General features: G+C 34.0%; 1 protein-coding gene across 1 annotated transcript; it reads right to left on the bottom strand.

The window, feature by feature from the left end:
• Positions 1–4,778: 4,778 nt before the first annotated feature.
• LOC149139558 (uncharacterized) lies at positions 4,779–5,836 on the bottom strand. Its single transcript, XM_089446221.1, has 3 exons — positions 5,634–5,836; positions 5,497–5,559; positions 4,779–5,397 (listed from the first exon to the last, which is right to left on the bottom strand). Exons 1-3 carry the CDS (start codon positions 5,826–5,828, stop codon positions 4,975–4,977), a joined length of 681 nt encoding a protein of 226 aa, XP_089302347.1. The 5' UTR covers positions 5,829–5,836; the 3' UTR covers positions 4,779–4,974.
• Between the last annotated feature and the right edge of the window lie 17,708 nt (positions 5,837–23,544).

Raw genomic sequence — 23,544 nt, forward strand, 5'->3', positions numbered from 1 at the left:
AAATATATTTTCATAAATATTTTTATATTAAATATAATATTCTAACGATAAGTCCTGTAGGATAATTAATCTAAATTATCTGAATTACTAGATTTTCTAATCTGTCTATCGCAAAACACATTATAACTTCCAAATCATTTAATGTTAATACCTTCACCATTTTATTAAGACCTAGTCTGTCTTGAGATATTTTTTTTAATACCTCTTGATATATTTTTTTAATCGTTCAATTTTATTTTTATAAAAGTTCTTTATTCAGGGAAAGTGAAGAGGAAATTGAAAAATATTATAATTAATTAAATATATTTATAAACGTTTACCACTTTTATTTTATTTTACATATTATTATTTGTGATATAAAAAGTGTTACATATATAAAAATATAAAATGAAGTTTTTCGTGATAGTTCAATTGGTTGAGTTCTTGTTGTTAAGTACTTCGTAAATTAAGAGGTTATCGGTATATTTTTTCTAGTAAGTCTCTTTGGATTATTACCCGTGGATGTAATGGCCACTCAGTGATGGTAAACCATAGCGAAAAAAATAAAAATAAATAAATAAATAAATAAAAATAAAAATTTAATATAAACATATAATATAAAAATTACATATAAAATAGGCGTCTTCTACCGAGGCGGAGGAATTTCCCAATGGTTAAAAGTGGTTTGAATCTAGCTAAAAAAAATTCAACAAATCTTGTGGTAGTGTTGTTTGAATCATGTTTTTGATGGTGGAAATGGATTCAACATCATCAAAAACCTCTTGAGCACCCAAAATCTTGAAGTTCGACAACTGTAACGTGGATTTATAATAATTATTGTCATATTGTATCAGAATATTGCCATAAAATTTCCATGATTTTCAGGGAAAATTTGCAGGCTAGTTAGACTACAACTAAAAAATATACCATATTTACATATAAATAACTAGAAATTTTCCCAAAAGGTACAAATATATCGAAGGAATTGGACATGTCTATGATGTTACTGCAAAAATGTTGCAACAAAGGAAAGATAACAACCTAAAGGGTGGAGGAGAGGAAATGTGTTTAGGCTTGCAATAGTGTCACACTTGTGTCGATGCCTAACAAATGTTGCTTGAATCACCTAGGTAAATCCTTTTTTCCAATCAAACCACTATGTCAAGATATTATGTTGATTGAAGAATATCTTTGAATCTGAAGGTAACTCCAGTGAAAGATGCACTTGATTTAATCTCATTATCAACAAACACCGACTTTAGTCATTTCCTCTGTGCAATTACATTTTTTGTGCCCTATTGCCCATGAGGACCTATGGTAATGTTTCTCCTCATTACTATATATATATATATATATATAGTAATGAGGAGAAAGATTACCATAGGTCCTCATGGGCAATAGGGCACAAAAAATGTAATTGAACAGAGGAAATGACTAAAGTCGGTGTTTGTTGATAATGAGATTAAATCAAGTGCATCTTTCACTGGAGTTACCTTCAGATTCCAAGATATTCTGGAATCAAAATAAAGAAGGGGGTTTGTTTTAGAATTTTAGCTATCTCCTTTTAAAAATTAAATTAATTTAGAACCATTTTCCTAGAGCCATTAATCCCAGTTCTAAATTTAAATTTAAATTTTGTCTAGCAAAGATTTATTATAATTTCAAATTTATGTGGTTTAATTTACACAATCCAAGTGTCGAAGCAAACTTTCAAGGCATTGTCTCCATTTTTGCATTTAGAAATATAGTTTAAAAAATGAAAAGTTGCACATATTATATGCATATATAGAACCAATACAAATCCATTTTGAAGAGGATTAAATCTCCTGATGTGCATAATTTTTTGCAAGTTTTGCACTCTCAAAGAGGTCTCATAGGTTATCTTTGGCCTTATAGACATTAAATTTTTCTTTCTTTCTTTCACATCTTTCGAGAAGTAATTACAATTACCTTCACACATGTCGTGGAGGTCCCATAATAACGAGTGACCATTTAAGTTAACCATACTTAAGTCTTTATGTCAAGGATGCCCATTCCTAAAAAAAAAATTACCCAATAACATCTCAAGTTGAACACGATTTAAGGTATCATAATTAGTTAAAGAGATTTTGTGTGGGTGTTATCTTAAGAATCCTCAAATCTAGAATTTCTATATGAACTTGTCCAAAATTTAGATATTTTCTATTATATAAAAAAATTGTTATATACAAATTGGTTAGAGTATGATCTAGCTGTAAATTGGTTGAAAAAATCAAAATTAAGCTCATTTAATTTTTCAATTAAACATTTTGTATCATTCTACTTTAAAAAATGCCTTAAACATCTAAAGGAAATATTTTAAAATACATCATATAATGTAAATCTTATCATATTTATTAATATGCTAGCATCAAAAATAATGAAAAATGTCATGCCAAAAATGTTTTGTTTCAATCAAATTTAATTTAAGGTGTATGTAAAACCCTTGTAACTTCCATAGTTCCAAGATGAAGATCATTCATTATTTTTTAATAAAATAAGAACTCTTTTGTTCTAAAGTTTTTTATGACTTAGGTAATTTATCTCTTGTATGATCCTCCTTATTTATATTTATTTTCAATGTCATATTATAGTGATACATATTTATTTCTTATTTCTTGGTAATTTAAATATGTAATATAATTCTAATTAAATGTGAATTTGATTAACTGTAAACTTTTTATAAATAACTTAAAAGGTAATTATATTTAAAAAATAAAATAACTATAATATATATTTTTATATGGAAATATTTAGTTTAAATGAAAGTGAGTTATCTAATTGATGTGATAATTTTTCCATCAATTGAAAGTTAACATTGCTAATAATTTTGTTATGTTTTACTTTCCTTTAATAATGAGTAAGTAAACATTTTCTCTATTTTTAATTTCAAGCAATAAGTAAACCCTCCTTACTCTTGATTTGAAGGAATACCTACAAAGTATATGATATGCATTTATAGTTTGGAAAAGTTTCACATTATTGAATTGTTTATTTTACATATGCTTGTTTTGTATGTGGAATGGAGAAATTATAAATCACAATGTCATATTAAAAGAATCTAACTATAAAAGAGAGAAAATTAATATAAAAAATAAATTACTATTACTATTATTATTCTTTTTCAAAAACATTAGAAATAAACAAATAACAAGCTTAATTTTAATTTTAATTTAGATATTAAAATTCAATTAAATATATTTATCCCTACTTTATCGTGGAGATTCTTAATTTCTGAATAGGCATTGTTATAATCTCATGAGTCATTACTATGGCTTATCAATACTACGTGCCCAAAAAACAATCTCATTTCATATGACATTTGTTCATATAACAATTTTTTAATTAATTAATTTAATTAAACTGATAAAAAGACATAACTAGTTTGAAGATAAATCTCAATCATTGATTAATATTTCGTGCAGGTTAAATGCTTACTATCCACCTAATAATTATTGATAAAAATTCATAATTGGTTATTGTGAACCTCAAGTGACTCACTATGAGAACATGGGTGCCTTGATCTTAGTGAGCACAATATTAAAACCAAGAAATATCAACCTATTTCATTTATGAATTTGGAAATGATGTCGTCTTATGTTTTTTTTATGTTTCACTTTTAGCTAGGTTGTGTATCTTTGTATGTTGATTGTTGTTCAAATATTATGTGTTATTTAGCTCACATATGTAAATGGATATATGTATTCTTTTTTCTGCATAAGCATATATACATATGCACTTATTTCTATATGTAAACTTATGCCTTAATGAGTGACGTGGTGAAATGTTTATAAATGTTGTAGTGTATTACAAAAAGTTTGAAGTTACTTTGGATTACATAGTTTTTTTAGGTTCCATGATAAGTTCCTCATTATTATTTATAATATTCATTGATATGTAAGAAAATTTTAGTTAGTAAAATGATCCATTACCTTTAATAAATTAAAAAAATTAAATTCATGTTAATTTAAAAATAAAAACACCTCCTTTGTAAATATTATATTTGTTTAAAATTATTTAAAATACAAATATAATTATTTACTTTACATAAAGTATAAAAAACATTTTTCAATATTTTTCAATATAACAATTATCTGTAGTAGGCATTATATAAGTTTTATACATGTAATATATCATGATAATGTATATTTAAGCCATTTAATATATGATGATGTAAATGTTTTAATACAACCATATTTTAGCTTCATTTTAACTGATTGGAAAATTTAAACCTAAATGTAAACTCTTCAAGCAGGTGGACAAATTAGAAATTAAAAAAAGAATTCGCTAACTTTATACATATCAATAACTATAAATCAATCTAAATCAATTTAAAAATTAGTATATGAAAAACACGCATAGACTGGTTTCCAATGAAGTTTTCCTCTCATTATATGTATATAAATACAATGTGAATCTGAGCTAAGATCATCTAAATAATTGGTCAGAAACTAGGACTCTAGTCCCATTAATAAATAATTCAATATATTGTTACAAGTCTTCTTTTGAAGTTTCTACATATGTTTTCCTGGCATAAGGAGTAAGTACAACAGTTATTATAACATTCTTTTCAACTTTTATAAAATTTATTTAGGTCATCTGGAAAACTAAATTTTGCTGAAATTTAGACCAATAAATTGTGCATTACACTGCTCTTTAAGAACTGTTCGAAGGGTTGTGGGATACATTAAATAAGTTTGAGTAGATATTCATGACCGACATGCAACTGCCTCCTGTTCAAATTTGTATTCGGCAGGTGTTATAATTTACAACACTGCTGGAATTGTTATTCATGTCTGCAAAATTTAACCAAGTGTGCACTTAATACCTATGTATAAAGCGCAATCTGAGTTTTGGGATAGCAAAGTGTCGCCAGTAATTTTAATTTTTTGGTGACTGGACTAAGAAGTGTAGACAGCGAATCCCACACACGAAAATCAGACGAGGACAACCACAGGAAGAATCAAACAGATCTAATTATTCTGTCTTTCTCTGTCTCATATACCGCCTGGCAGACCTCATACTTAGCTTTTTCGCTCCTAAACTTTTCCAAAATGGTTCCGAAGGAAATCCATTCGGGTTATTCATCGCAATATATGCTGCATCTAAGTTTTCCCACAACCCTAATACTATAATACAGTTACCATCCAAGGAGTTATAGAATGTGTAAGAATGCAAAACCTCCATCTTTGTGAAATATGACTTTAATATAGCAAGGCAAGAGTAAGCCAGTTTGTCCTGAATTTTACCTCCCGAATATATTCTTCGTACACCAACCACGTCTCCAATTCGTTTTTTCCCAACAGGGGAGTTCTGTTTGCTCTCTTCGCAGCTCAATTCAAACCATCCGTAGTCCACCATTCGAACAGCCGAAGATAACCCCTTCGTGAATGAGGCAGCCTACAATCAACAAATCATTAATCGGTGAACTAAATAGATGAGCGAAGGTAAACAGAAGCTCTCAACTGAATAGTTGTATGTTTTTAGTTGGTTGGTTACCTCTGGAAGATTTATCCATTGATTTGCATATTGCCTACCCTTTCTCTCTGGAAACACCGCAGCCTGCGTTGAAGAGAATTAATTATTGTCGTGGGAAATGACCATAAAATATAATAAAGAAAGACAAGAAAACGCACCCATTTCCCACGAATACTCTTGACGATGGTCATGCTAAGATCTGATAGACTGCTGCTGCTGTCACACCCGTCAATGGAGGCAACGGCTCCCACTAGCTCCGTCACCATGTCGTCAATGTGGCGACCCTCTTGGGGTTTACAGATCCCAAATGAAATCCATATGCTTTCTCCAAAATGTACTGTGCCTTCCGCCATTGCCAGTGCCTTCGAACGACAAAGTGTTTGGTAAAAAATCGTTGTGGCTGCTTATATACACCGTGTGTGCAGTTGGGATATGTTGGGTGATCAATTCACGACCGTGAAAGACGGCTCCATTCACATATCTCACGGCACTTTTCTGTTGGCAGCTAAGCTGTGAATCTTATCTCTTTTATCACATACTCACGGGTAAAGAAAGACAGAATCACTTTAAAATTTCGTCGACTGTCGTTCTGTAAACGGTACAAACAAGTAACGCTATCGACAAGTCAAAAAGATTTTGCTGCGACTCGAGACTAGTCTGGATTCTGGTACTCTTTTGCCACTTGCATATAAAATTGATCTTTCTAGAGTCGTTGTCGTGTCTATTTTCTCGTGGTCAAGGAAAACGAGAGTCTGCCCTTAAGTATAGGCTTTCGCTAGCCAGGCTCATCATACAAGTCGATGGCGTTACGGATCATTAACTGACCACGGATTCAAACTAGAGTAGAAAAATCGATTATGCATATGAATTTTTTATTTTTTTAAAATAAAAATTGGATATCAATATTTTTTTTGTTTTTTTATTTAAAGGAATATTGGAAATCTATTATTAATCGGAAGTGAGTAATTTAAATATAAATTATTCATTGTACAATTATATTATGAATTTTTTATTTTTTTAAAATAAAAATTGGATATCAATTTTTTTTTGTTTTTTTATTTAAAGGAATATTGGAAATCTATTATTAATCGGAAGTGAGTAATTTAAATATAAATTATTCATTGTACAATTATATTAATAATAAATATAGTTGATATACACTTATTTATTCTTATTATTTTCTACTTTATATATGTCAATACATATATGAAAATAATAATATATATCAACAACATTTATTAATGTGCTTGTGTTAGTATACAACCAGCCTGCAAGGGAAGGATTAGTAGACAATGGTTGACTATGGTTAAATCTATTCAAGTAATAGTTGAGAAGGGTTTGTTATGGGCAACATATACTTGACTATATATGGATGGCAATGCTTGTTCACATCAAACTATAGTTAGAGTATAATATGTTATGATTCATTATGGTTCACTATGGTTAAAGATGATGACCATGGTTTGACAATGGGTGAACATGGTAGCCCATAGATTGTTTTGAAATATTATGGTTGCGTGTGTTGAGAATTGATGGCCATGGTTGACAATATGCAACCATGGAGATGTTAGCTGACGTTGTTCGACCATTCTAACCATGGTTGGCCATAGTGAGCATGGTAGAGCATAGATTGAGAGTGATTGTTCATGATTGACTATGGTTGACTAGAAATTACCATGGTTGATAATAGTTCACCAAGGTTTACCATGGTTGAATATGTTTGACTATGGCTAACTAAGGTTATCTATGGTAATAATGGCTCACAATGAGTGACAATGTTTGACCATCTATAACCATGGTTGTGTTTGTTTGACCATACTTGACCAAAGTTGAGATTGCTTGAGAATGATTCATTATGGGCATACATGGTTGATCAAGGTTGTCAGCATATACCAATAAATGATTGTGGTTGGAAATGGCTACCATGATGTCCATGATGACTATGATTGACCATGTTCAACCACGTTATCCATGGATTGACCATGATTAACCATGTTGACCAAGTGGACCATTATTGAACATGTTTTGACCATGTTTGCACTTAGTTGACCGTGATTGACAAAAATCTCTATAGTGTACCATGGTTGACTATGGCTCACTAAGGTTGATTGTGGTTGATTATGGTCAACATATGGTAGACTATGGTTTATTATGGTCAATGTATAGTTGATAAAGGCTTATTATTTGTAACATCCTCCAATAACCTTGAAAGAAAATCCATGGAGTTAAGAATTATTTTTTTTTAGCATTTACCAACGTGTAACTTTCTGAATTACTTTCTATATTCCCTCCATGACCATTAGAATAACCATCATCATTACATAGATAAATAAATAGCAAAAACATAGTGAGTTACACAACCATTTACTACTTTTGTTGTAGAATATTAACTTAAACTTCTGAATGTAACATTGTAACAATTCCATGATTATTTTAACTCATTTAGTTAATCAAATTCTTGATAACATAACCATTACGTCATGTAAGGAAGACTCAACAAGAAATCAGACCATTAGACACCGATATACCCTAAAACCCCCTAGGGTGAAAAACAACAAACGTTTAATTTTATTATTAAAGCTGATGAGGGTGTTCACCCCTCTCTCAATGGCTTGTAATAGAGTTCATCCCTTAACCATTTTTTTAAAATCATACAAAGATTTATTATTTGAATTGAAGCATAACTAGCGACAGGCTATTACAAACATCATGATATCATTTACCCGTGAAGCTGTGAACATTAAGTATTTGCAACTTGGTTCTTCCCATTAGTGGATCATCCGATAATTGGCATTCTAAATCTGCATGGACCAACAAATAATTATCTTGCATAATGCTAAATTTGTAGTATCCTTTGCCCATGTCACCATCCTTTCATGATGTTGTTGTCATCAAAACACTTGATATCATGATTAGATAAAACATAAAATATTAATTAACTAATAATCAATATTTATTAGTGATGCTTCAACATCTATTTATGTTCATGCATAAATCATAAACATAATGTAAAGAAATAAATTCTTTAGCATCACTGCACATGCATTAGTAACAAGAAAATCACTATGAAGCGTCACCTTCCCAAGAAAACACTACATAATCGCGCATGCAAGATATTGCTCTTGTGCATGCAAATGCAGAACAATATTTCAAGAGACCTAACCCAACAAGAAATTTTATTTACGCCTACTATTATGTTTTCATTTCCAAAAATATTAATGCAATAGATTCTATACTTATGCATGTGAATACATGTTCTTTTGCAAAAACATGTTTTCCACATGACCTATTTATAATGGTTGTTACATATAAAATTCAAGCTATATTTCAAACATAGTTAACATAATACTTATAATTTCATGCATGCAACTACTTGTCCTCATCAACATAAAATAACATGATAGCTTATTCTTCTTGCATTTGTAACATATATTTGTTTCCAAAGGAAACTAACTAAATATTTCATGGAAAGATAAACACATTTCTTTTCCGAGATATCAAACACATAACATTTATTATTTCATGTCTACAAAGAAACAACTTCCACTTACCAAAAGGTCTAGCCCAATAATTGTACATAATCTTCTCCCAAAAGAAATCTAATAACATAGATAATATTTTTCTGTGTCAAAATGCATATTATTGTTCCCAAAAGAAGGTTCATGCAATCAATATTATACGATGGCACCTTCTCTTTTGCCATAAATCCAATACCAAAACTATATTTTTCCATGCATGCAAGTGTATATGTTTCTCTAAAGAATCTTCCAAAATAATATTAACACAATAAAGCATATGTTTACCCATTTTCCTCTCCAAGAATCCAATTCCATAATATATACAAGGACATGTTTTTCAATTCTCTTCTTTTTGAAAAGTTCCAACACAACAAATACTTCCATACATACAAATATATATATTTATTTTCCAAGAAATTTAACACAATAATTATTCTTTTTCCAAAAGTTAGCTAACCCACTAGCTGTTATGCATGCAATAAAAAAAATTTCCTATCATTTCACACATCAGACAAATTTGTCTTATTTCATCAAGAAATAGCATGAATAACAAATCATTCTCAGATAACACAACCCGTGGCCTTTTATGCAAAGGTTTTATATGAACTCTTTCTCAAAAAAGTTACTCACGTATTCATTTCCAATAGATCAAATATATTAGATATTATTCATATGCACAAAAACACATATTCTCTTTAAGAGTCCAATATCTATCTTTAAAAATTTAATGCATATGCATCATGAGAACATCCTTGATAATATTTTAAATGAAATAACTTAATTCCTATTCTAGAATAACTAACATAATTGTTCTATTTTTGTGCATGTGAATAACTTACCTCTTTTCAAGAAATATCAATATAATTGTTTATTTTTGTGCATGTGAATAACTTCTTTTCAAGAAATATCAACATAATTATTTTGTTTTTGTGCATGCAAATAACTTATTTATTTTTAAGAAATATCACACTTAATTGTTACTTTTTTGTTCATGCAATTAATTTGTTTCTTTTCAAGGACATCAACACAATATTTATCTCTATATGCACATAAAAACTATTCTTATTGCATTGACAAATCAAATGGCAACACTGTTTTTCTTATTTTAGTCATCACCTTTGGGCACAATTTCCAAACAGTTGGAAATGAACTTTTGAAAATAAAAAGCGCTTTTTGTTGGGAATGGGTTCATTAAAAAAAACCTCTAAGTTTTTACAGAGGTGTAATAGTTAAGAATATTCGAATGAATCTTTGCAACCTATTTTTCTGAATTTAAATATTACTTAATTTTTTGTTCTTTCCTTCAACTCTAGACATGGTTTTTGAGATGTTGGAAACAAATTTTTCAAATATGCAACAGGCTTCTTGTGAGAACACACTCATTTACAAAAACCTATTTCGATTTTACACATCTATCACAATTTGGGATATACGAAGACATGTTTGGATCCTATTTTGTAATAAGTCATTTAATTCACATAACTATTTAGCCATCAAAATATTTTAAGAATTCAATGCACATGAAATTTTTTAAGAATAAAATGAGAAAAGAAATTACTCATCTATGCATGGAAGTCCATAGAGGTTTTACGAAGAAAACAATCTCAACTCTTTATCATATGAATTTTTTAAAGAAAATAAATTTAGTTCTTATTTCTTCATGCACCATATGAAAACACAATAATTCTCAAATAGCATCGTTACTTATATTTTAATGCTTGCTTGAAATCCCTCATTTTCTCTTGGCTCCATTCTACATGTATTTTGTCATTACTTCTCATGTTTTTCCATAGGCTTACAATAAGTAGAATTCAGAAAATGAAATAGTTTTTCTAAATCCTTAAATCATTCCATAAATCACCCATAGACCACTCCATAAATAATATTTTTCCTAAATCTTAAAATCACTCCATAAATTATCCATAAATCACTTTATAAATCATATTTTTCTAAATTCTACAATCACTTAATAAATCATCCATAAATCTCTCATGCATTTCTTTTCAAGGTAGATTTTCTTTTGCCTTATGAACAAAATATCACTTATCCATAGCTTCTCTAAAACTATTACTCATTATTTCTAAAAGTCATAAAATATACCAACTTGGAGGTATGATTTATTTATATAGAAGAATATAAATTCTTCTAAATAAAAGAATTAAAAATTAATTCATGTAATATTCTTATAATTATTGTTTTGAGGCTTCTGCGATTAGTACTTTGTGTGTAGTTTTCTTCTGGAGTTCTTACATCCATAATTGTTTGAATCAACGTTTCAAGCCATCCACCGTGGCTCATCATCAAGATAGATTAGTAAGTGTGTAAGACAAATCTCATCAGAATGAATAAATAGAGTTAAGAGATGTAATGGGAATGGAAGACGACCCTGCCATAATTGTTTTATAATATTTGGACTTAATTATCCTAATGATGAGCCATGGTGGATGGCTCAAAATGTCGATTCAAACAATTATGGATGCAAGAACTCCGGAAGAAAACTACACACAAAATATTCTTATAGTTAAGAATTACAAGAATATTCAACACATAATATAAATATAAGAATTAATAATATTTGATTCTTCAACAACCTTCATTTTACAAGAGTTTTTATGGTAACCTACATTCCTGAAGAGTGCTCGAGTTGCTGTAGTAACAAGGTGAGGGTATATATCCCTCTCCCTCTCTCTTGTTTCCATGTTTAGATCATATTGTATGAGTCCGCCTATTGCTCCTACTCCTATTATTTCTCCCTCTGCTGATGGTTGCTCTCTCTCTTTACGTCTCTGCTACATGACTGACATATAAAATACATAATCTTCATAGATAAAATATATTTTTTTTATTAAATGAAACATATATGTATAAATATGGAAACATAACTTTCAATTATTGAACAGAAAATAAAAATTAGTGATACACACAAAACACAGTCATGCACCAACATGGGTTTGTGTTCAAATAAAACTGCACCACTAACGGTGCACACATAAGTATGATGCACTGTTGTTGGTTCACAATTTTAACTTTTGATATAGGTGCAGAAAACTTGTGCACCTATGGACACGGATAACATTTTCGCATCGGTATGAAACGTTGAAGTTATCAAGCACACCAATTTATGGCTATATTTTTAAATATTATGTTTATGGTTCATTTGGTAAATATAAATGCACCGAGCGTGACATATCGATGTACAATTTGTCGCATCAATCACAATGTGTTTCAGTTTACAAAACACACTGCAACAATGATGATATGTTATGTTCATGCATTGATATGTTGTGTATCATCTAAATTTATAGCGCACACTGCTTTTTTTTTTTTTTTTTTCCAGCTGGTTCACGGACCTTGTTCAGTTGATCCGCTACTCCAGGTTCGAGAAATCTGGGTGGACCCCACCCGAAGGGGGTCCACCCCTCGGTCACCACAGACCTAACCCCAAGAGCTTTCGGGTTTCGACCCTGTGACCTCCCATTGGCGAGGCCCCGACTTGACCGATTGAGCTAACCCTTGGGGCTTATAGGGCACACTGCTATTGGTGCGAGCCGAACATATCGAATGCACCTTGTAGTGAAAACAATTTGAAAAGCAGTGGAAAAACTACCCTAATTTACAATTATAATCCCATAAAATATTAAATTAAAAAGAAGCATATGAATTACCTGGAAATTTTGTCATCGAGGATGCTTGTGGAAATGAAATTGAGAAAAAAAATTAGGAAGCTTTGAAAAAATTGAAAACTAAAGAGGTGAGCATGGTACGAAAGGATTGTGAGAAAGAGAAGCGCTGGCGTGAGAGAACTTGCATGTGGCAAGAGTGGCACTGATGCTTCAAAACTCTCTTGCACTATACATTGTAAAAATGAAAATTACGGTTGGGAGGGTTTTTTTTCTTATTTAACCCTCCTCTTATGCATTTGAAAATTGCAACGGTGAGGGATATATCAAAAATCGCCGCTTTTTTGAATTAAAAAATGCCACAATGATCTTCTTGAGATGCCCAGGGACATTTCGCTAGTAGTACCACACCAATTTTGTGGTTTTACTATAACACAACCATTTTTTTAAAATTTAAAATTCACCTAGCAACGCTCTTTAGAAGATGGCCTGAGTGATGTTATTAAGCGTATCGCATCAGGGTTTCATTGGAAAATAACATCACATTTCTCTGAAATTTAAAATTATAGCAGTGTTCCTTACTGGTGTGCACTAAGACATTTTACTATGTAAAGGGCATCAATGCTATCAATTATTCAAGCACCAGTGCATTACGTTACGTAGCGCACCGTGTTTTTTATTTTGTAAAAATAAAAAAATTTATGGTGCACCATACTATTTTCAACATCGGTGCTTGAATGGATTGTAAAGCATCGGTGCATTTGTATGTTTTAGACCCACTATTAAAAAAAATTAGTTAAAAAGATCACTTGCCCACCTCTCCAAGTGACCTTCACTACAAAGAGATGTTTGGGATATTTTTATAGGGGCTTCTGCAAAAATGTTTGCTAAAAGTTCTTCCTTTTAGTGGTTGATATGGGTTTTGGGGTGTTTTCATCTCTCTTTGAATGCCTTCTTTCACATAGAAATCATTGAATTCATTTGAAACATACTCACCTCCACTGTCAATCCTGAGAGCCTTCACTTTCTTGTCAATCTCTTCCTTGACTAGTGCTTTTAATACTACAAACCTTGAGAACATCTCATCCTTCTTCAACATGAAGAATATCCATCACTTCCCTTGAGAAATCATTAATAAAAATAACATTGTACTTATTTCTAGCACTAGAGGTTGTCAATAAGGGTCCATAAACATCAGAGTGGAATCTCTCTGAGACTAAATGTGTTTTGTTTGTCTCGATCATGCAATGTGGATTTTATATACTTCCGCATAGTGGAACCTTTACAAACATCCTGCTACTCAAGTGATCCTTTAAAGATGCCATTGCTTATTTGCTACATAATTTTTAAGGTTCCATGATACAAATTTCACAAGCCTTTATGCCAAAGTTCACTAATATCGTGACTTTGCACATTCTCTGCCTTATTGCTTAATTCAACAAAATATTCCACATCAATTTTATATAGGTTCTTCACACGAACCCTGATATGTTTCACATGTTTAGTAGTTACGTGCCTTAGAAAGGCTTTACCACTACTCAAGATCACAGCATAACCACAGTATACGAAAATTGATAGAAATATGAGGTTCTTCTTCAGGCCTAGAACAAACATGACATCTTTGAGGCAAAGAGGGGATCTTGACTCCCTGTTCAAGGTTATTGTACCAATCCGAATAGAATTATACCTTCCGTCATTCCCAATCTCAATATACATCTAGACATCTTTCTCCTCTAGGTCAGTGAAAAACTCTATACACCCTATCATGTGGAACAAGACACTTGAGTCTGACAACCACACACTCCCCATAAGAGTGTTGTCCATGCATGTAATCAGGATGAATTCTAACTCAAATTGTGAGGCCAATGCTTCACCTGTTGCTCCTACTGCATGCTCCTTCTTTCTATACTTTTTGTGTGGAAACTTTATAGCATTGTGCCTTAATTCATGACAATTGAAGCATTTTAGTTTGGAAAAATCTTTCTTCTTGCCCCCTTGGCTAGATTCTAGTTTTTCTTGAGATATCTTCCCTTTTCCCTTCTTTATGTTTCCAACCAATGAAAAATTTTCTTCTTCCTCTCCCTTGGATGTACTTCCATCTCTGGTATTGTCAAATCTCTTCTTGTACCAAATAAGACCATAAGCCTTCCTAATTCAGTAATTTCTCCCTCTCATTCACCGAGTCTTTGTAGCTATGAAAACTTTTGGGAATGCCTAGAAGAGATAAGCTCGCCAGCTGATCATCTGCAACATTCACACCAACCCCTCCAATTTCATCCCAAACTTGTGTAAATCTGGTGAGATGCTACATAATAGTACCATTATTTCACATCTTGATATTTTCAAATTTATCTTTGAGGGTAAGTTTTTTATGGTCACTAATTTTCTCGAATAGCTCCGTCAGTGCCTTCCACATTAGGAAATGAGTTTTTTTCACATCGATATTTAATATAATGATGTCTTTCACTCCCACTAAGATAATTCTCCTCCCCTTGGATACATATTTCTTCAACTCAGATAGCTTTTTTGCATCAGTTGATCCTAGTTTTGGAATCTCTCTCTTGACATATTCCAACAATATGTTTTTATCAAGCATCACCTCCATGTTATCCTTCCATATAATTAAATTTGTGTTTCCTATAGAAATTCCCACCTGTAGATCACCTGATAATGCAATATACTAAAGCAAAATACTTGATCTACTTCTACAAACAATTATGTGGAAGCTTAATCGAATTGAGAAACATCAATAAGAACACATATAATTGATAAGGGGAAATCAATCACACATAACATAGAAGATATAACCAGCAACAACCTAGAACCACAACGTTGTATTATCATACAGGTGGAAATCTTGTCCAAGTTACAAAAAGAATCAGCTCAAAAGCTATCCTGCTCTCTCTGTAATCAAACAATGAAGCTCGTAGAATGAATAGACAAGTATATATCCTCATCAAGTCCTCCAAGCCCCTATTTCTTTGTGCAATTTTTCTTAGGGTCCAGTGAAGCCAAATGTGTGAATTGGCCTCATTCACTGTACAAGAAGAAATAACAACACAATTCTCTTGGAAAGAAATCCTTCTGCATGCAAGGAATATTCACCAAGGAATATTGTTAGGCCCCTATACTACTAATGTAGCCCCTTATTGTTTTTTATTAGTACAACCCACTTATTATATTGATGTACCCATGTAGTGCCCATATTATTACTATTGTGCCCCATAGAAGCCCACTATTGTTATTATTGTGCCCTTACATTATTATTGTTATGTCGGCTCTGATTATGTTATGACCCCTTAGACTCCTATATATAGAAAGGAGGTCTTTTCATTTGTATCATCGAAGAATTGTTCATTTATGTAATGTAAAGGAGGTTGCCCCCTCGAAGAGGCTGAATTCTAAGGCGTTGATCTATCTTTTCTATCTTTTTCTTGGGCTGGTTTCATAACATTTGGTATCAGAGCTTTGGATTCCAGGGTTTCGCTGCTCCACACAGGTCATCGTGGCATTTTCACTATAAATTTCTTTCTACGACGTTTTAGAAGTTGCAAAAAAAACCATTTGAGAAGAAATCACATTGAACCTCGGATCTAAATTTCAGAGCTTTTCATGCTATATTTGAAGAGATATGATCCGAGAAAGTTGTTATTTTTGCAGAATCCTGAATTACATTCCAAACAGTTGACCTGAGGAAAATCATCATAACTTTCTCTCTGAGCATCAGATTGAAATTTTTTCAGAAGGTACAGAAAGGGGACGAATGGTAGCTTCTTTGATATCTCTTTCAGATCCAAATGTTGAAACAGTGGCTCATGGCACATCGTAGCATTTCGCTCTACTGAACTAGTCTATAATTAGGTCATCTTGGGATATTATGCATAACGCTTCCTTGGAGAATCCAATTTGCATCAGACTAGTGGCATTAGAAAGACGACACAGAGGGCTACCATAGGTCATAATTTCAGAACTTAAATATCTGAAAGTACAGAGTTACATTCGTTTCAAGATCGAGCTCCTAAAATCAAGAAAAATCAAGATGAGGAAGTTTGATGGCAAGGATCTGATAAATTGGATACTTCAGATGGAGCAATATCTTGATCTACATGGTGTACCACTGTTACAAAAGGTATGTATTTCATCTTCATATTTAGAACCAGATCAATTTTTATGGTATGAAGGGCTTTGTTCTCGTAAACAACTTGTTACGTGGTCAATTTTCACAGAGGAAATGATAGCATATTATGAGGATACAAAGAGCAACACCTTCTTTAGAGAAACACTGCAACAATTGGAAAGAGTAAAAGGGCTTTGTGACATAGTGGAAAGAAAAATTATGGAAACCAGGAAGCATACCCCTGACAACTATACAAATGGAAGTGTTGTTTCTCCTAGCCTTCCACAACCTACAAGGGTTACACCACAACAATTGGAAGAAAAAAGAGAAAAAGGGCTTTTTTACAATTGCGATAGCAAATGCAATAAAGGTCATAAGTGTGCTGAGAAGAAATTATTTTACATAGAATATGAAGAGGAGGAAGAAAAGGATGAAGAAACATCAAAAGAAGAATATATACGCCAGGACCCCACCCTAGAGAAAGAAGAAATGAATCATACCATATCTTGTAAAGCATTGGCAAGAATTACCACTCCTCAAACTCTCAAGATAGAAGGACATATCAAGAAGAAAAAGGTGCAAGAAGTGAAAGATCACATTGAGAAAGAAGAAATGAATCCAACCATATCTTGTAATTCATTGGTCGAAATTACCACTCCTAAAACTATCAAGATAGAAGGACATATCATGAAGAAAAATGTTCAAGAAGTGAAAGATCACATCGAGCATCAAGAAATGAATCTGACCATATCTTGTAAAGCATTGGAAGAAATTACCACTCCTCAAACTCTAGAGATAGATGGACATATCAAGAAGAAAAAGGTTCAAGCAGTGAAAGATCACATCGAGCATGAACAACAAGTTCTCCAAATTTTAAAGGATAATGCCACTTTGGTGCAAAATCAAATGAAACAACAGGTAGATCAACATTGTAGTGAAAAATGTTTTGATGTAGGTGATTGGGTATTTTTATTGCTACATCTCAAACAAGCTACTTATGAGAAGGAAATGTTGGCAATACTACATGCACATAAAAAATGGTGACCTTACCGAATGGGAAGACTCTTCAAGGATGAGGATGTGGAAGCATTGTTTTGTGCTATTTCTATTATCCAACCAGACTGGATAAACGAAGCAAGGGATGAATGGAAGAAGGATGAAGAAGTATGGCCACTTATTCAAAAGTTGCAAAAGATCCCAATTCAAACAATATTTCCAGAAATTGAAGAGGAAGGAAAAATCATATTGGAACCTAGAGCAGTCACAGAAACAAGAACCTGAAAGCTATGAAATCGATCAATTTCAGAGTATCTCATCAAGTGGAAGAACTTACCCACTGAAGATTCCACATGGGAGGACAAGAATTTTATACAGAAGCATCAATAACTACTCAAGCGTTGAGGACAACGCTTTTTGAAGGAGAGGGGCATGTTAGGCCCCTATACTACTAGTGTAACACCTTATTGTTATTAGTACAACCCACTTATTATATTGATGTACCCATGTAGTGCCCATATTATTACTATTGTGCCCCATAGAAGCCCACTATTGTTATTATTGTGCCCTTACATTATTATTCTTATGTCGGCTCTGGTTATGTTATGACCACTTAGACTCCTATATATAGAAAGGAGGTCTTTTCATTTGTATCATCCAAGAATTGTTCATTTATGTAATGTAAAGGAGGTTGCCCCCTCGAAGAGGCTGAATTCTAAGGCATTGATCTATCTTTTCTATCTTTTTATGAGATGGTTTCATAACATCAATGCTTGAGTATCTCATCAAGTGGAAGAACTTACCTGCTGAAGATTCCACATGGGAGGACAAGAATTTTATACAGAAGCATCAAGAACTACTCAAGCGTTGAGGACAACGCTTTTTGAAGGAGAGGGGTATGTTAGGCCCCTATACTACTAGTGTAGCCCCTTATTGTTATTAGTACAACCCAATTATTATATTGATGTACCCATGTAGTGCCCATATTGTTACTATTGTGCCCCATAGAAGCCCACTATTGTTATTATTGTTCCCTTACATTATTATTGTTATGTTGGCTCTCATTATGTTATGACCCCTTAGACTCCTATATATAGAAAGGAGGTCTTTTCATTTGTATCATCAAAGAATTGTTCATTTATGTAATGTAAAGGAGGTTGCCCCCTCGAAGAGGCTGAATTCTAAGGCGTTGATCTATCTTTTCTATCCTTTTCTTGAGCTGGTTTCATAACAAATATCCTATCAACTGATAGTACACTATCCCTTCATCTAATCTCAACTGGGTCTCTGTCTGAACTGACATGAAGGAGTTATGTATGAGAGAATATTTAGTTATTTGAAGAGCAATAGTTATATGCAAGCATGCATTAACTAACTGAACTTACTTAATTTAAACAAACTGTTTAAACCAATCTAACTAGACTTGACTCAGTTAACTGAGCCAACTAATTACATCTCCAATTAGAACTCATCCTTATCTTTTTAACTGATCGATAAATTCCTCAATTAATAGAGAAATTGTTGCATGTCCTCACATAGACTTCATGTTTGATTTTTCAAAACTAATTAACTCATGGTGAATTAATTAATTTATTTTCAAACAATTGTTAAGTTCAAATTCGAATTTTACTTCCTATTATAGTTTAGGGACTGATTAAAATAGGAAGGTAAGCTAAAATGCTATTTATATAAAATCTATTTTTAGCACATTCACTTTTCAACACTGGATGAAACTGCTATTTATAGCAGTGCTATTTTTAGCATTTCTTGTTGTTATTTTCAACACTCCCTCTCAACATGAAAGGGATTATCAGTAACCCAAATCCTGTCTCTATGGAACTTGAACTTTCATTTTTACAATGCCTTTGTCAAAATATCTGCATCATGTTCCTCAGTCGAAACATACAACGACAACATGATCCTCTTGACCACACAGTATCGAAGATGGAGATACCGTATATCTATGTGCTTAGACCTGTCATGAAAAACTAGATTCTTAGGGAGTTTGAAGCAACTCTGATTATCATAGTAGATCACTGTAGGATCCATCCTCTGACCAAACAATCCCACTAGAATCTTCTGCATCCAAATGTCCTCACATGCAGCTTGACTAGCAGCCATGTATTCTGCCTCTGCTGAGCTAAGTGCAACTGATCTCTTTTTCCTGCTGCACCAGGAAACTGTAGCTCAACCAAGGTTGAATATTCCTCTAGAAGTGCTCTTCCTGTCTAATAGACTCCCTGCCCAATCTACATCTGTGAAGCCTTGGAGCTTCACTCCCTTTTTCCATTTGTACCATAATCCAAACTGAGATGTGCCTTTGAGGTATCTCGGCACATGATTCACTACCTTCCAAAACAACTTGGTAGGATTAACCATAGCTTGACTCAACTGGTTCACCGCAAAGCATAAGTTGGGTCATGTGTTCACTAGATACATAAGTGAACCCACCAGTTGTCGATAAATAGTAGCAGCTACTACCTCACATGAAGTAGCATACTCCTTCCTCCAGTTCCTAGCTATAAGAGTCTGCATGAGTTTGCACTTCTCCATATGGAACTGCCTAAGGATCTCATTGGCATACTTGCCTTGGGATGCAAAATATTCTCCATCTCTCTGCCACACCTCCATGCCTAGAAAGTAGTGCATAAGACTCATGTCTTTCATCACGAACTCCCTTGCAAGGCCCTCCTTGCAAGACTGTATCAGCTGATCATCAGCTGCCAAAATCAGATCATCGACATAAAGTACAATGATGAATGGCTTACCTTCTACCATGATGTGGTAAAGGTTTGCATCTTCTTCACTCTTGGTGAAGCCCAACCCAGTGAAATAGTTGTTGATCCTGGTGTACCAAGCACTGGGTGCTTGCTTCTGCCATAGAGAGCCCTCTTGAGTCTGCACACATGTGACTCATTGTCGAAGGTTTCGAAACCTTCTGGCTGCTCAATGTACACCTCCTCCTCAATCATCCCATTGAGGAATGTTGCCTTCACATCCATCTGGTGGATATTCCACCCCATCTGAGCTGATAGTGCCAATATCAATCTAATCAATAAGTACCTTGCTACAGGAGAAAAAGTCTCATTGTAGTCAATCCCCACGACCTATGAGAAACCTCGGGAAACAAACCTTTCCTTGTGTTTCTCAACACTGCCATCAGCTGCCTGCTTTACCTTGTAAAGCCATCTGGAGCTCACCACTGACTTGTCTTGAGGTCTTGGGACAACATCCCAAACACAGTTCCGTATGATGGAGTCATACTTCTCCACCATTGCATCAGCACACACTGGTTGTTGCACTGCCTCCTCGAATGAAGAAGGATAGGAATCTACACACTCCCTAACCAAGACCATGTAACCAGTGTACTGCTCTGGTGACCTCCTCTATATAAGCTAAGAAGATGGCTATCCCACATTCTCCTATGCGTCCAGCATCAATAATTTCCTCCCATCACTGGAAGTATCAACATGAATGGATGTCTCCACTCCTAGATCCTCTGCATGCGACTGCTCTGCATCAATCTAAGGGTCCTCAACCTTAGGAACTGAAAGTTCCTCATCTGCATGCAACTTGAACTCTCTCTCAAGCGACACTTGCATGGCTTTCTGCTCATTGAACTTCAGATCCCTGTGTACCATAGTCCTCTGAGTGGAAGGCAAGTACACCTGATAGTTTTGAGGTGTATCCGTGTACCCCCACAAGTATTCCCAGCTCAGTTGTTGGGTCTAGCTTCTTCCTGGCATCTTTAGTCACATGCCAATAAACTGATGATCCAAAGATTCGGAAGTGACATACATTAGGTCACTTCCCAGAATAGGCCTCCATAGGTGTCTTCATCCCCAGTATACGATGCAGGCTTCTGTTCTGCAAGTATATTGTTGTATTGCATGCCTCAGCCCACAAGTGCAGTGGTAGGCTTTAGTCATGCAACATTGCTCGAGCTGCTCCCACAATCAATCTGTTCTTCCTTTCGGCCACCCCATTCTATTGTGGGTTATGGGTTATCGTTAATTCATGTTTAATTCCTTCTGAAGAACAGAACTCCTTAAACTATTGAGAGACATACTCTCCACCATTATCGCTATGCAAGGCTTTTATTTTCTTTCCTAATTCTTTCTATGCCAAGGCTTTAAACTCACAAAACCTCAAGAAGTTCTGATCCTTATTTTTCATAAAGTAGATCCAACATCTACGAGAAAAATCATTAATAAAAGTAACATCGTACCTTTGTTTAGTGGTGGATGCTATAGAGAAAGGTCCATAAACATCTGAGTTAACTCGCTCTAGGATTGCTCCAGCTCTACTATCTCGATTCGGAAAGGAAGATTTTACGTACTTACCCAAGGTACAACCTTTGCATGTACTCGTCTACTCAATTTTTCCCTTGGGTAATCTGATAGAAATCTGTTGCACGATCTTTAGGGCTCCATGGTGCAAGTGGTCCAGTCTTCTATGCCATAGCTTGCCAACATCTTGGCTCTGCGCCATCTCTGCTTTAGAACTCAAAGGAGCACAGTCATCGACCTCTAGCTTGTAGAGATTCTTGACTTGAATCCCTATTTTCTTTGTCCATCTAGTGTCGATATGCCTCAGGAATACCTTTCCTTTGGTAAAGACTACATCATAGCCTTTATCTTCTAGCAAAGCAATGGACACAAGACTCTTCTTCAAACCTGGTACATACTTTACATCAGTCAGGGTGAGGGGAGCTCTATGCTCCCTTTGAAACAAAACTACACCTTCACCTAAGACACAGTACTTTCCATCATCGCCCATCTCGATCCACATCTATAGATCCTTCTCCTCCAAGGTACTGAAAAGATTCTTGTCACCTGACATGTGGAAAGATGCTCCACTATCCAGGTACCAAACACATCCCATCACAGATGAAACCATGCATATGATAAGAGAGAAATCCAGCTCAAACTGTGAGGCTAGTGCCTCACCATCAGATCCCTTTGAGGAACCCTTCTTGGATTTCTTCTATGGATAATTAGTAGCATAATGGCCCACTTCATGACAATGAAAGCATCTCACTTTCGATTTGTCAAACTTCTTCCCACCATGGGAAGAACCAGATTTGGATTGGGATGCCTTCCCTTTCCCCTTCCTTGCCTTACTCGCTAAGGCTATATTTTCCTCATCATCTTGCTTCGATGAGGATCCATCTTTGGTGCTTCTTCTTATCTCCTCCTGCATTAGATTTGACCAAAGTCTTTCCCAATCTAGCATTTCTTCTCTTCCATTAACCAAGTCCTGGTAGCTGTGATAGCTCTTAGGAAGACCGAGGAGTGCAAGACTCACAATGTCATCATCCTTTGTCATGATCCCTACTCTTCCAAGCTCATCCATGCAGGTGGTGAGCTTGTTCAGATACGTAGAGATCGTGTCACCCTTTTCACACTTGATTTTACGAGGCTTGTATTTCAGTTCCAGCTTCCTCTGATCATTGTTATTCTGATATATATCTTTCAATGTTTTCCACATTGAAAGCGGTGTCTCCTTCCTATGGAGACTCGAGACTATGTGATCTCGAACTTGCTCCAGAAGGATTATCCTTTCTCTAGCCACATAATTTTTCCATTCCGCCAATTGACTAGCATCAGTCGGTTTGGGGACTTCTTGATCAATGAAGTCCTTTATACCATTATCTTCTAATACTAGCTCCATGCGATCCTTCCAGGCTATATAATTCGAACTACCATCAAGGGCATATTCAAGTGTTAAACCACTGAACGCCATAGGTGAAATAGAGATTTGATAAGAACTCGATTTCTATATTTAGGAATCACAAACTTCAAACTTCTCCATTCTT

This window comes from Pinus tabuliformis, chromosome X (assembly GCF_031772625.1).
Source record: "Pinus tabuliformis cultivar Carrire ecotype Pingquan chromosome X, CPIR1, whole genome shotgun sequence".
Taxonomy (NCBI): domain Eukaryota; kingdom Viridiplantae; phylum Streptophyta; class Pinopsida; order Pinales; family Pinaceae; genus Pinus; species Pinus tabuliformis.

What these genes read in the sequence shown, in the direction of transcription:
- LOC149139558 (XM_089446221.1), bottom strand. Translation starts at nt 5,828, where the DNA reads ATGGCGGAAGGCACAGTACATTTTGGAGAAAGCATATGGATTTCATTT. An exon ending in AGAGTATTCGTGGGAAATGG is followed by an intron (nt 5,560 to 5,633) that starts GTGCGTTTTCTT and finishes TCTTCAACGCAG; the next exon opens with GCTGCGGTGTTTCCAGAGAG. An exon ending in AATGGATAAATCTTCCAGAG is followed by an intron (nt 5,398 to 5,496) that starts GTAACCAACCAA and finishes TGTTGATTGTAG; the next exon opens with GCTGCCTCATTCACGAAGGG.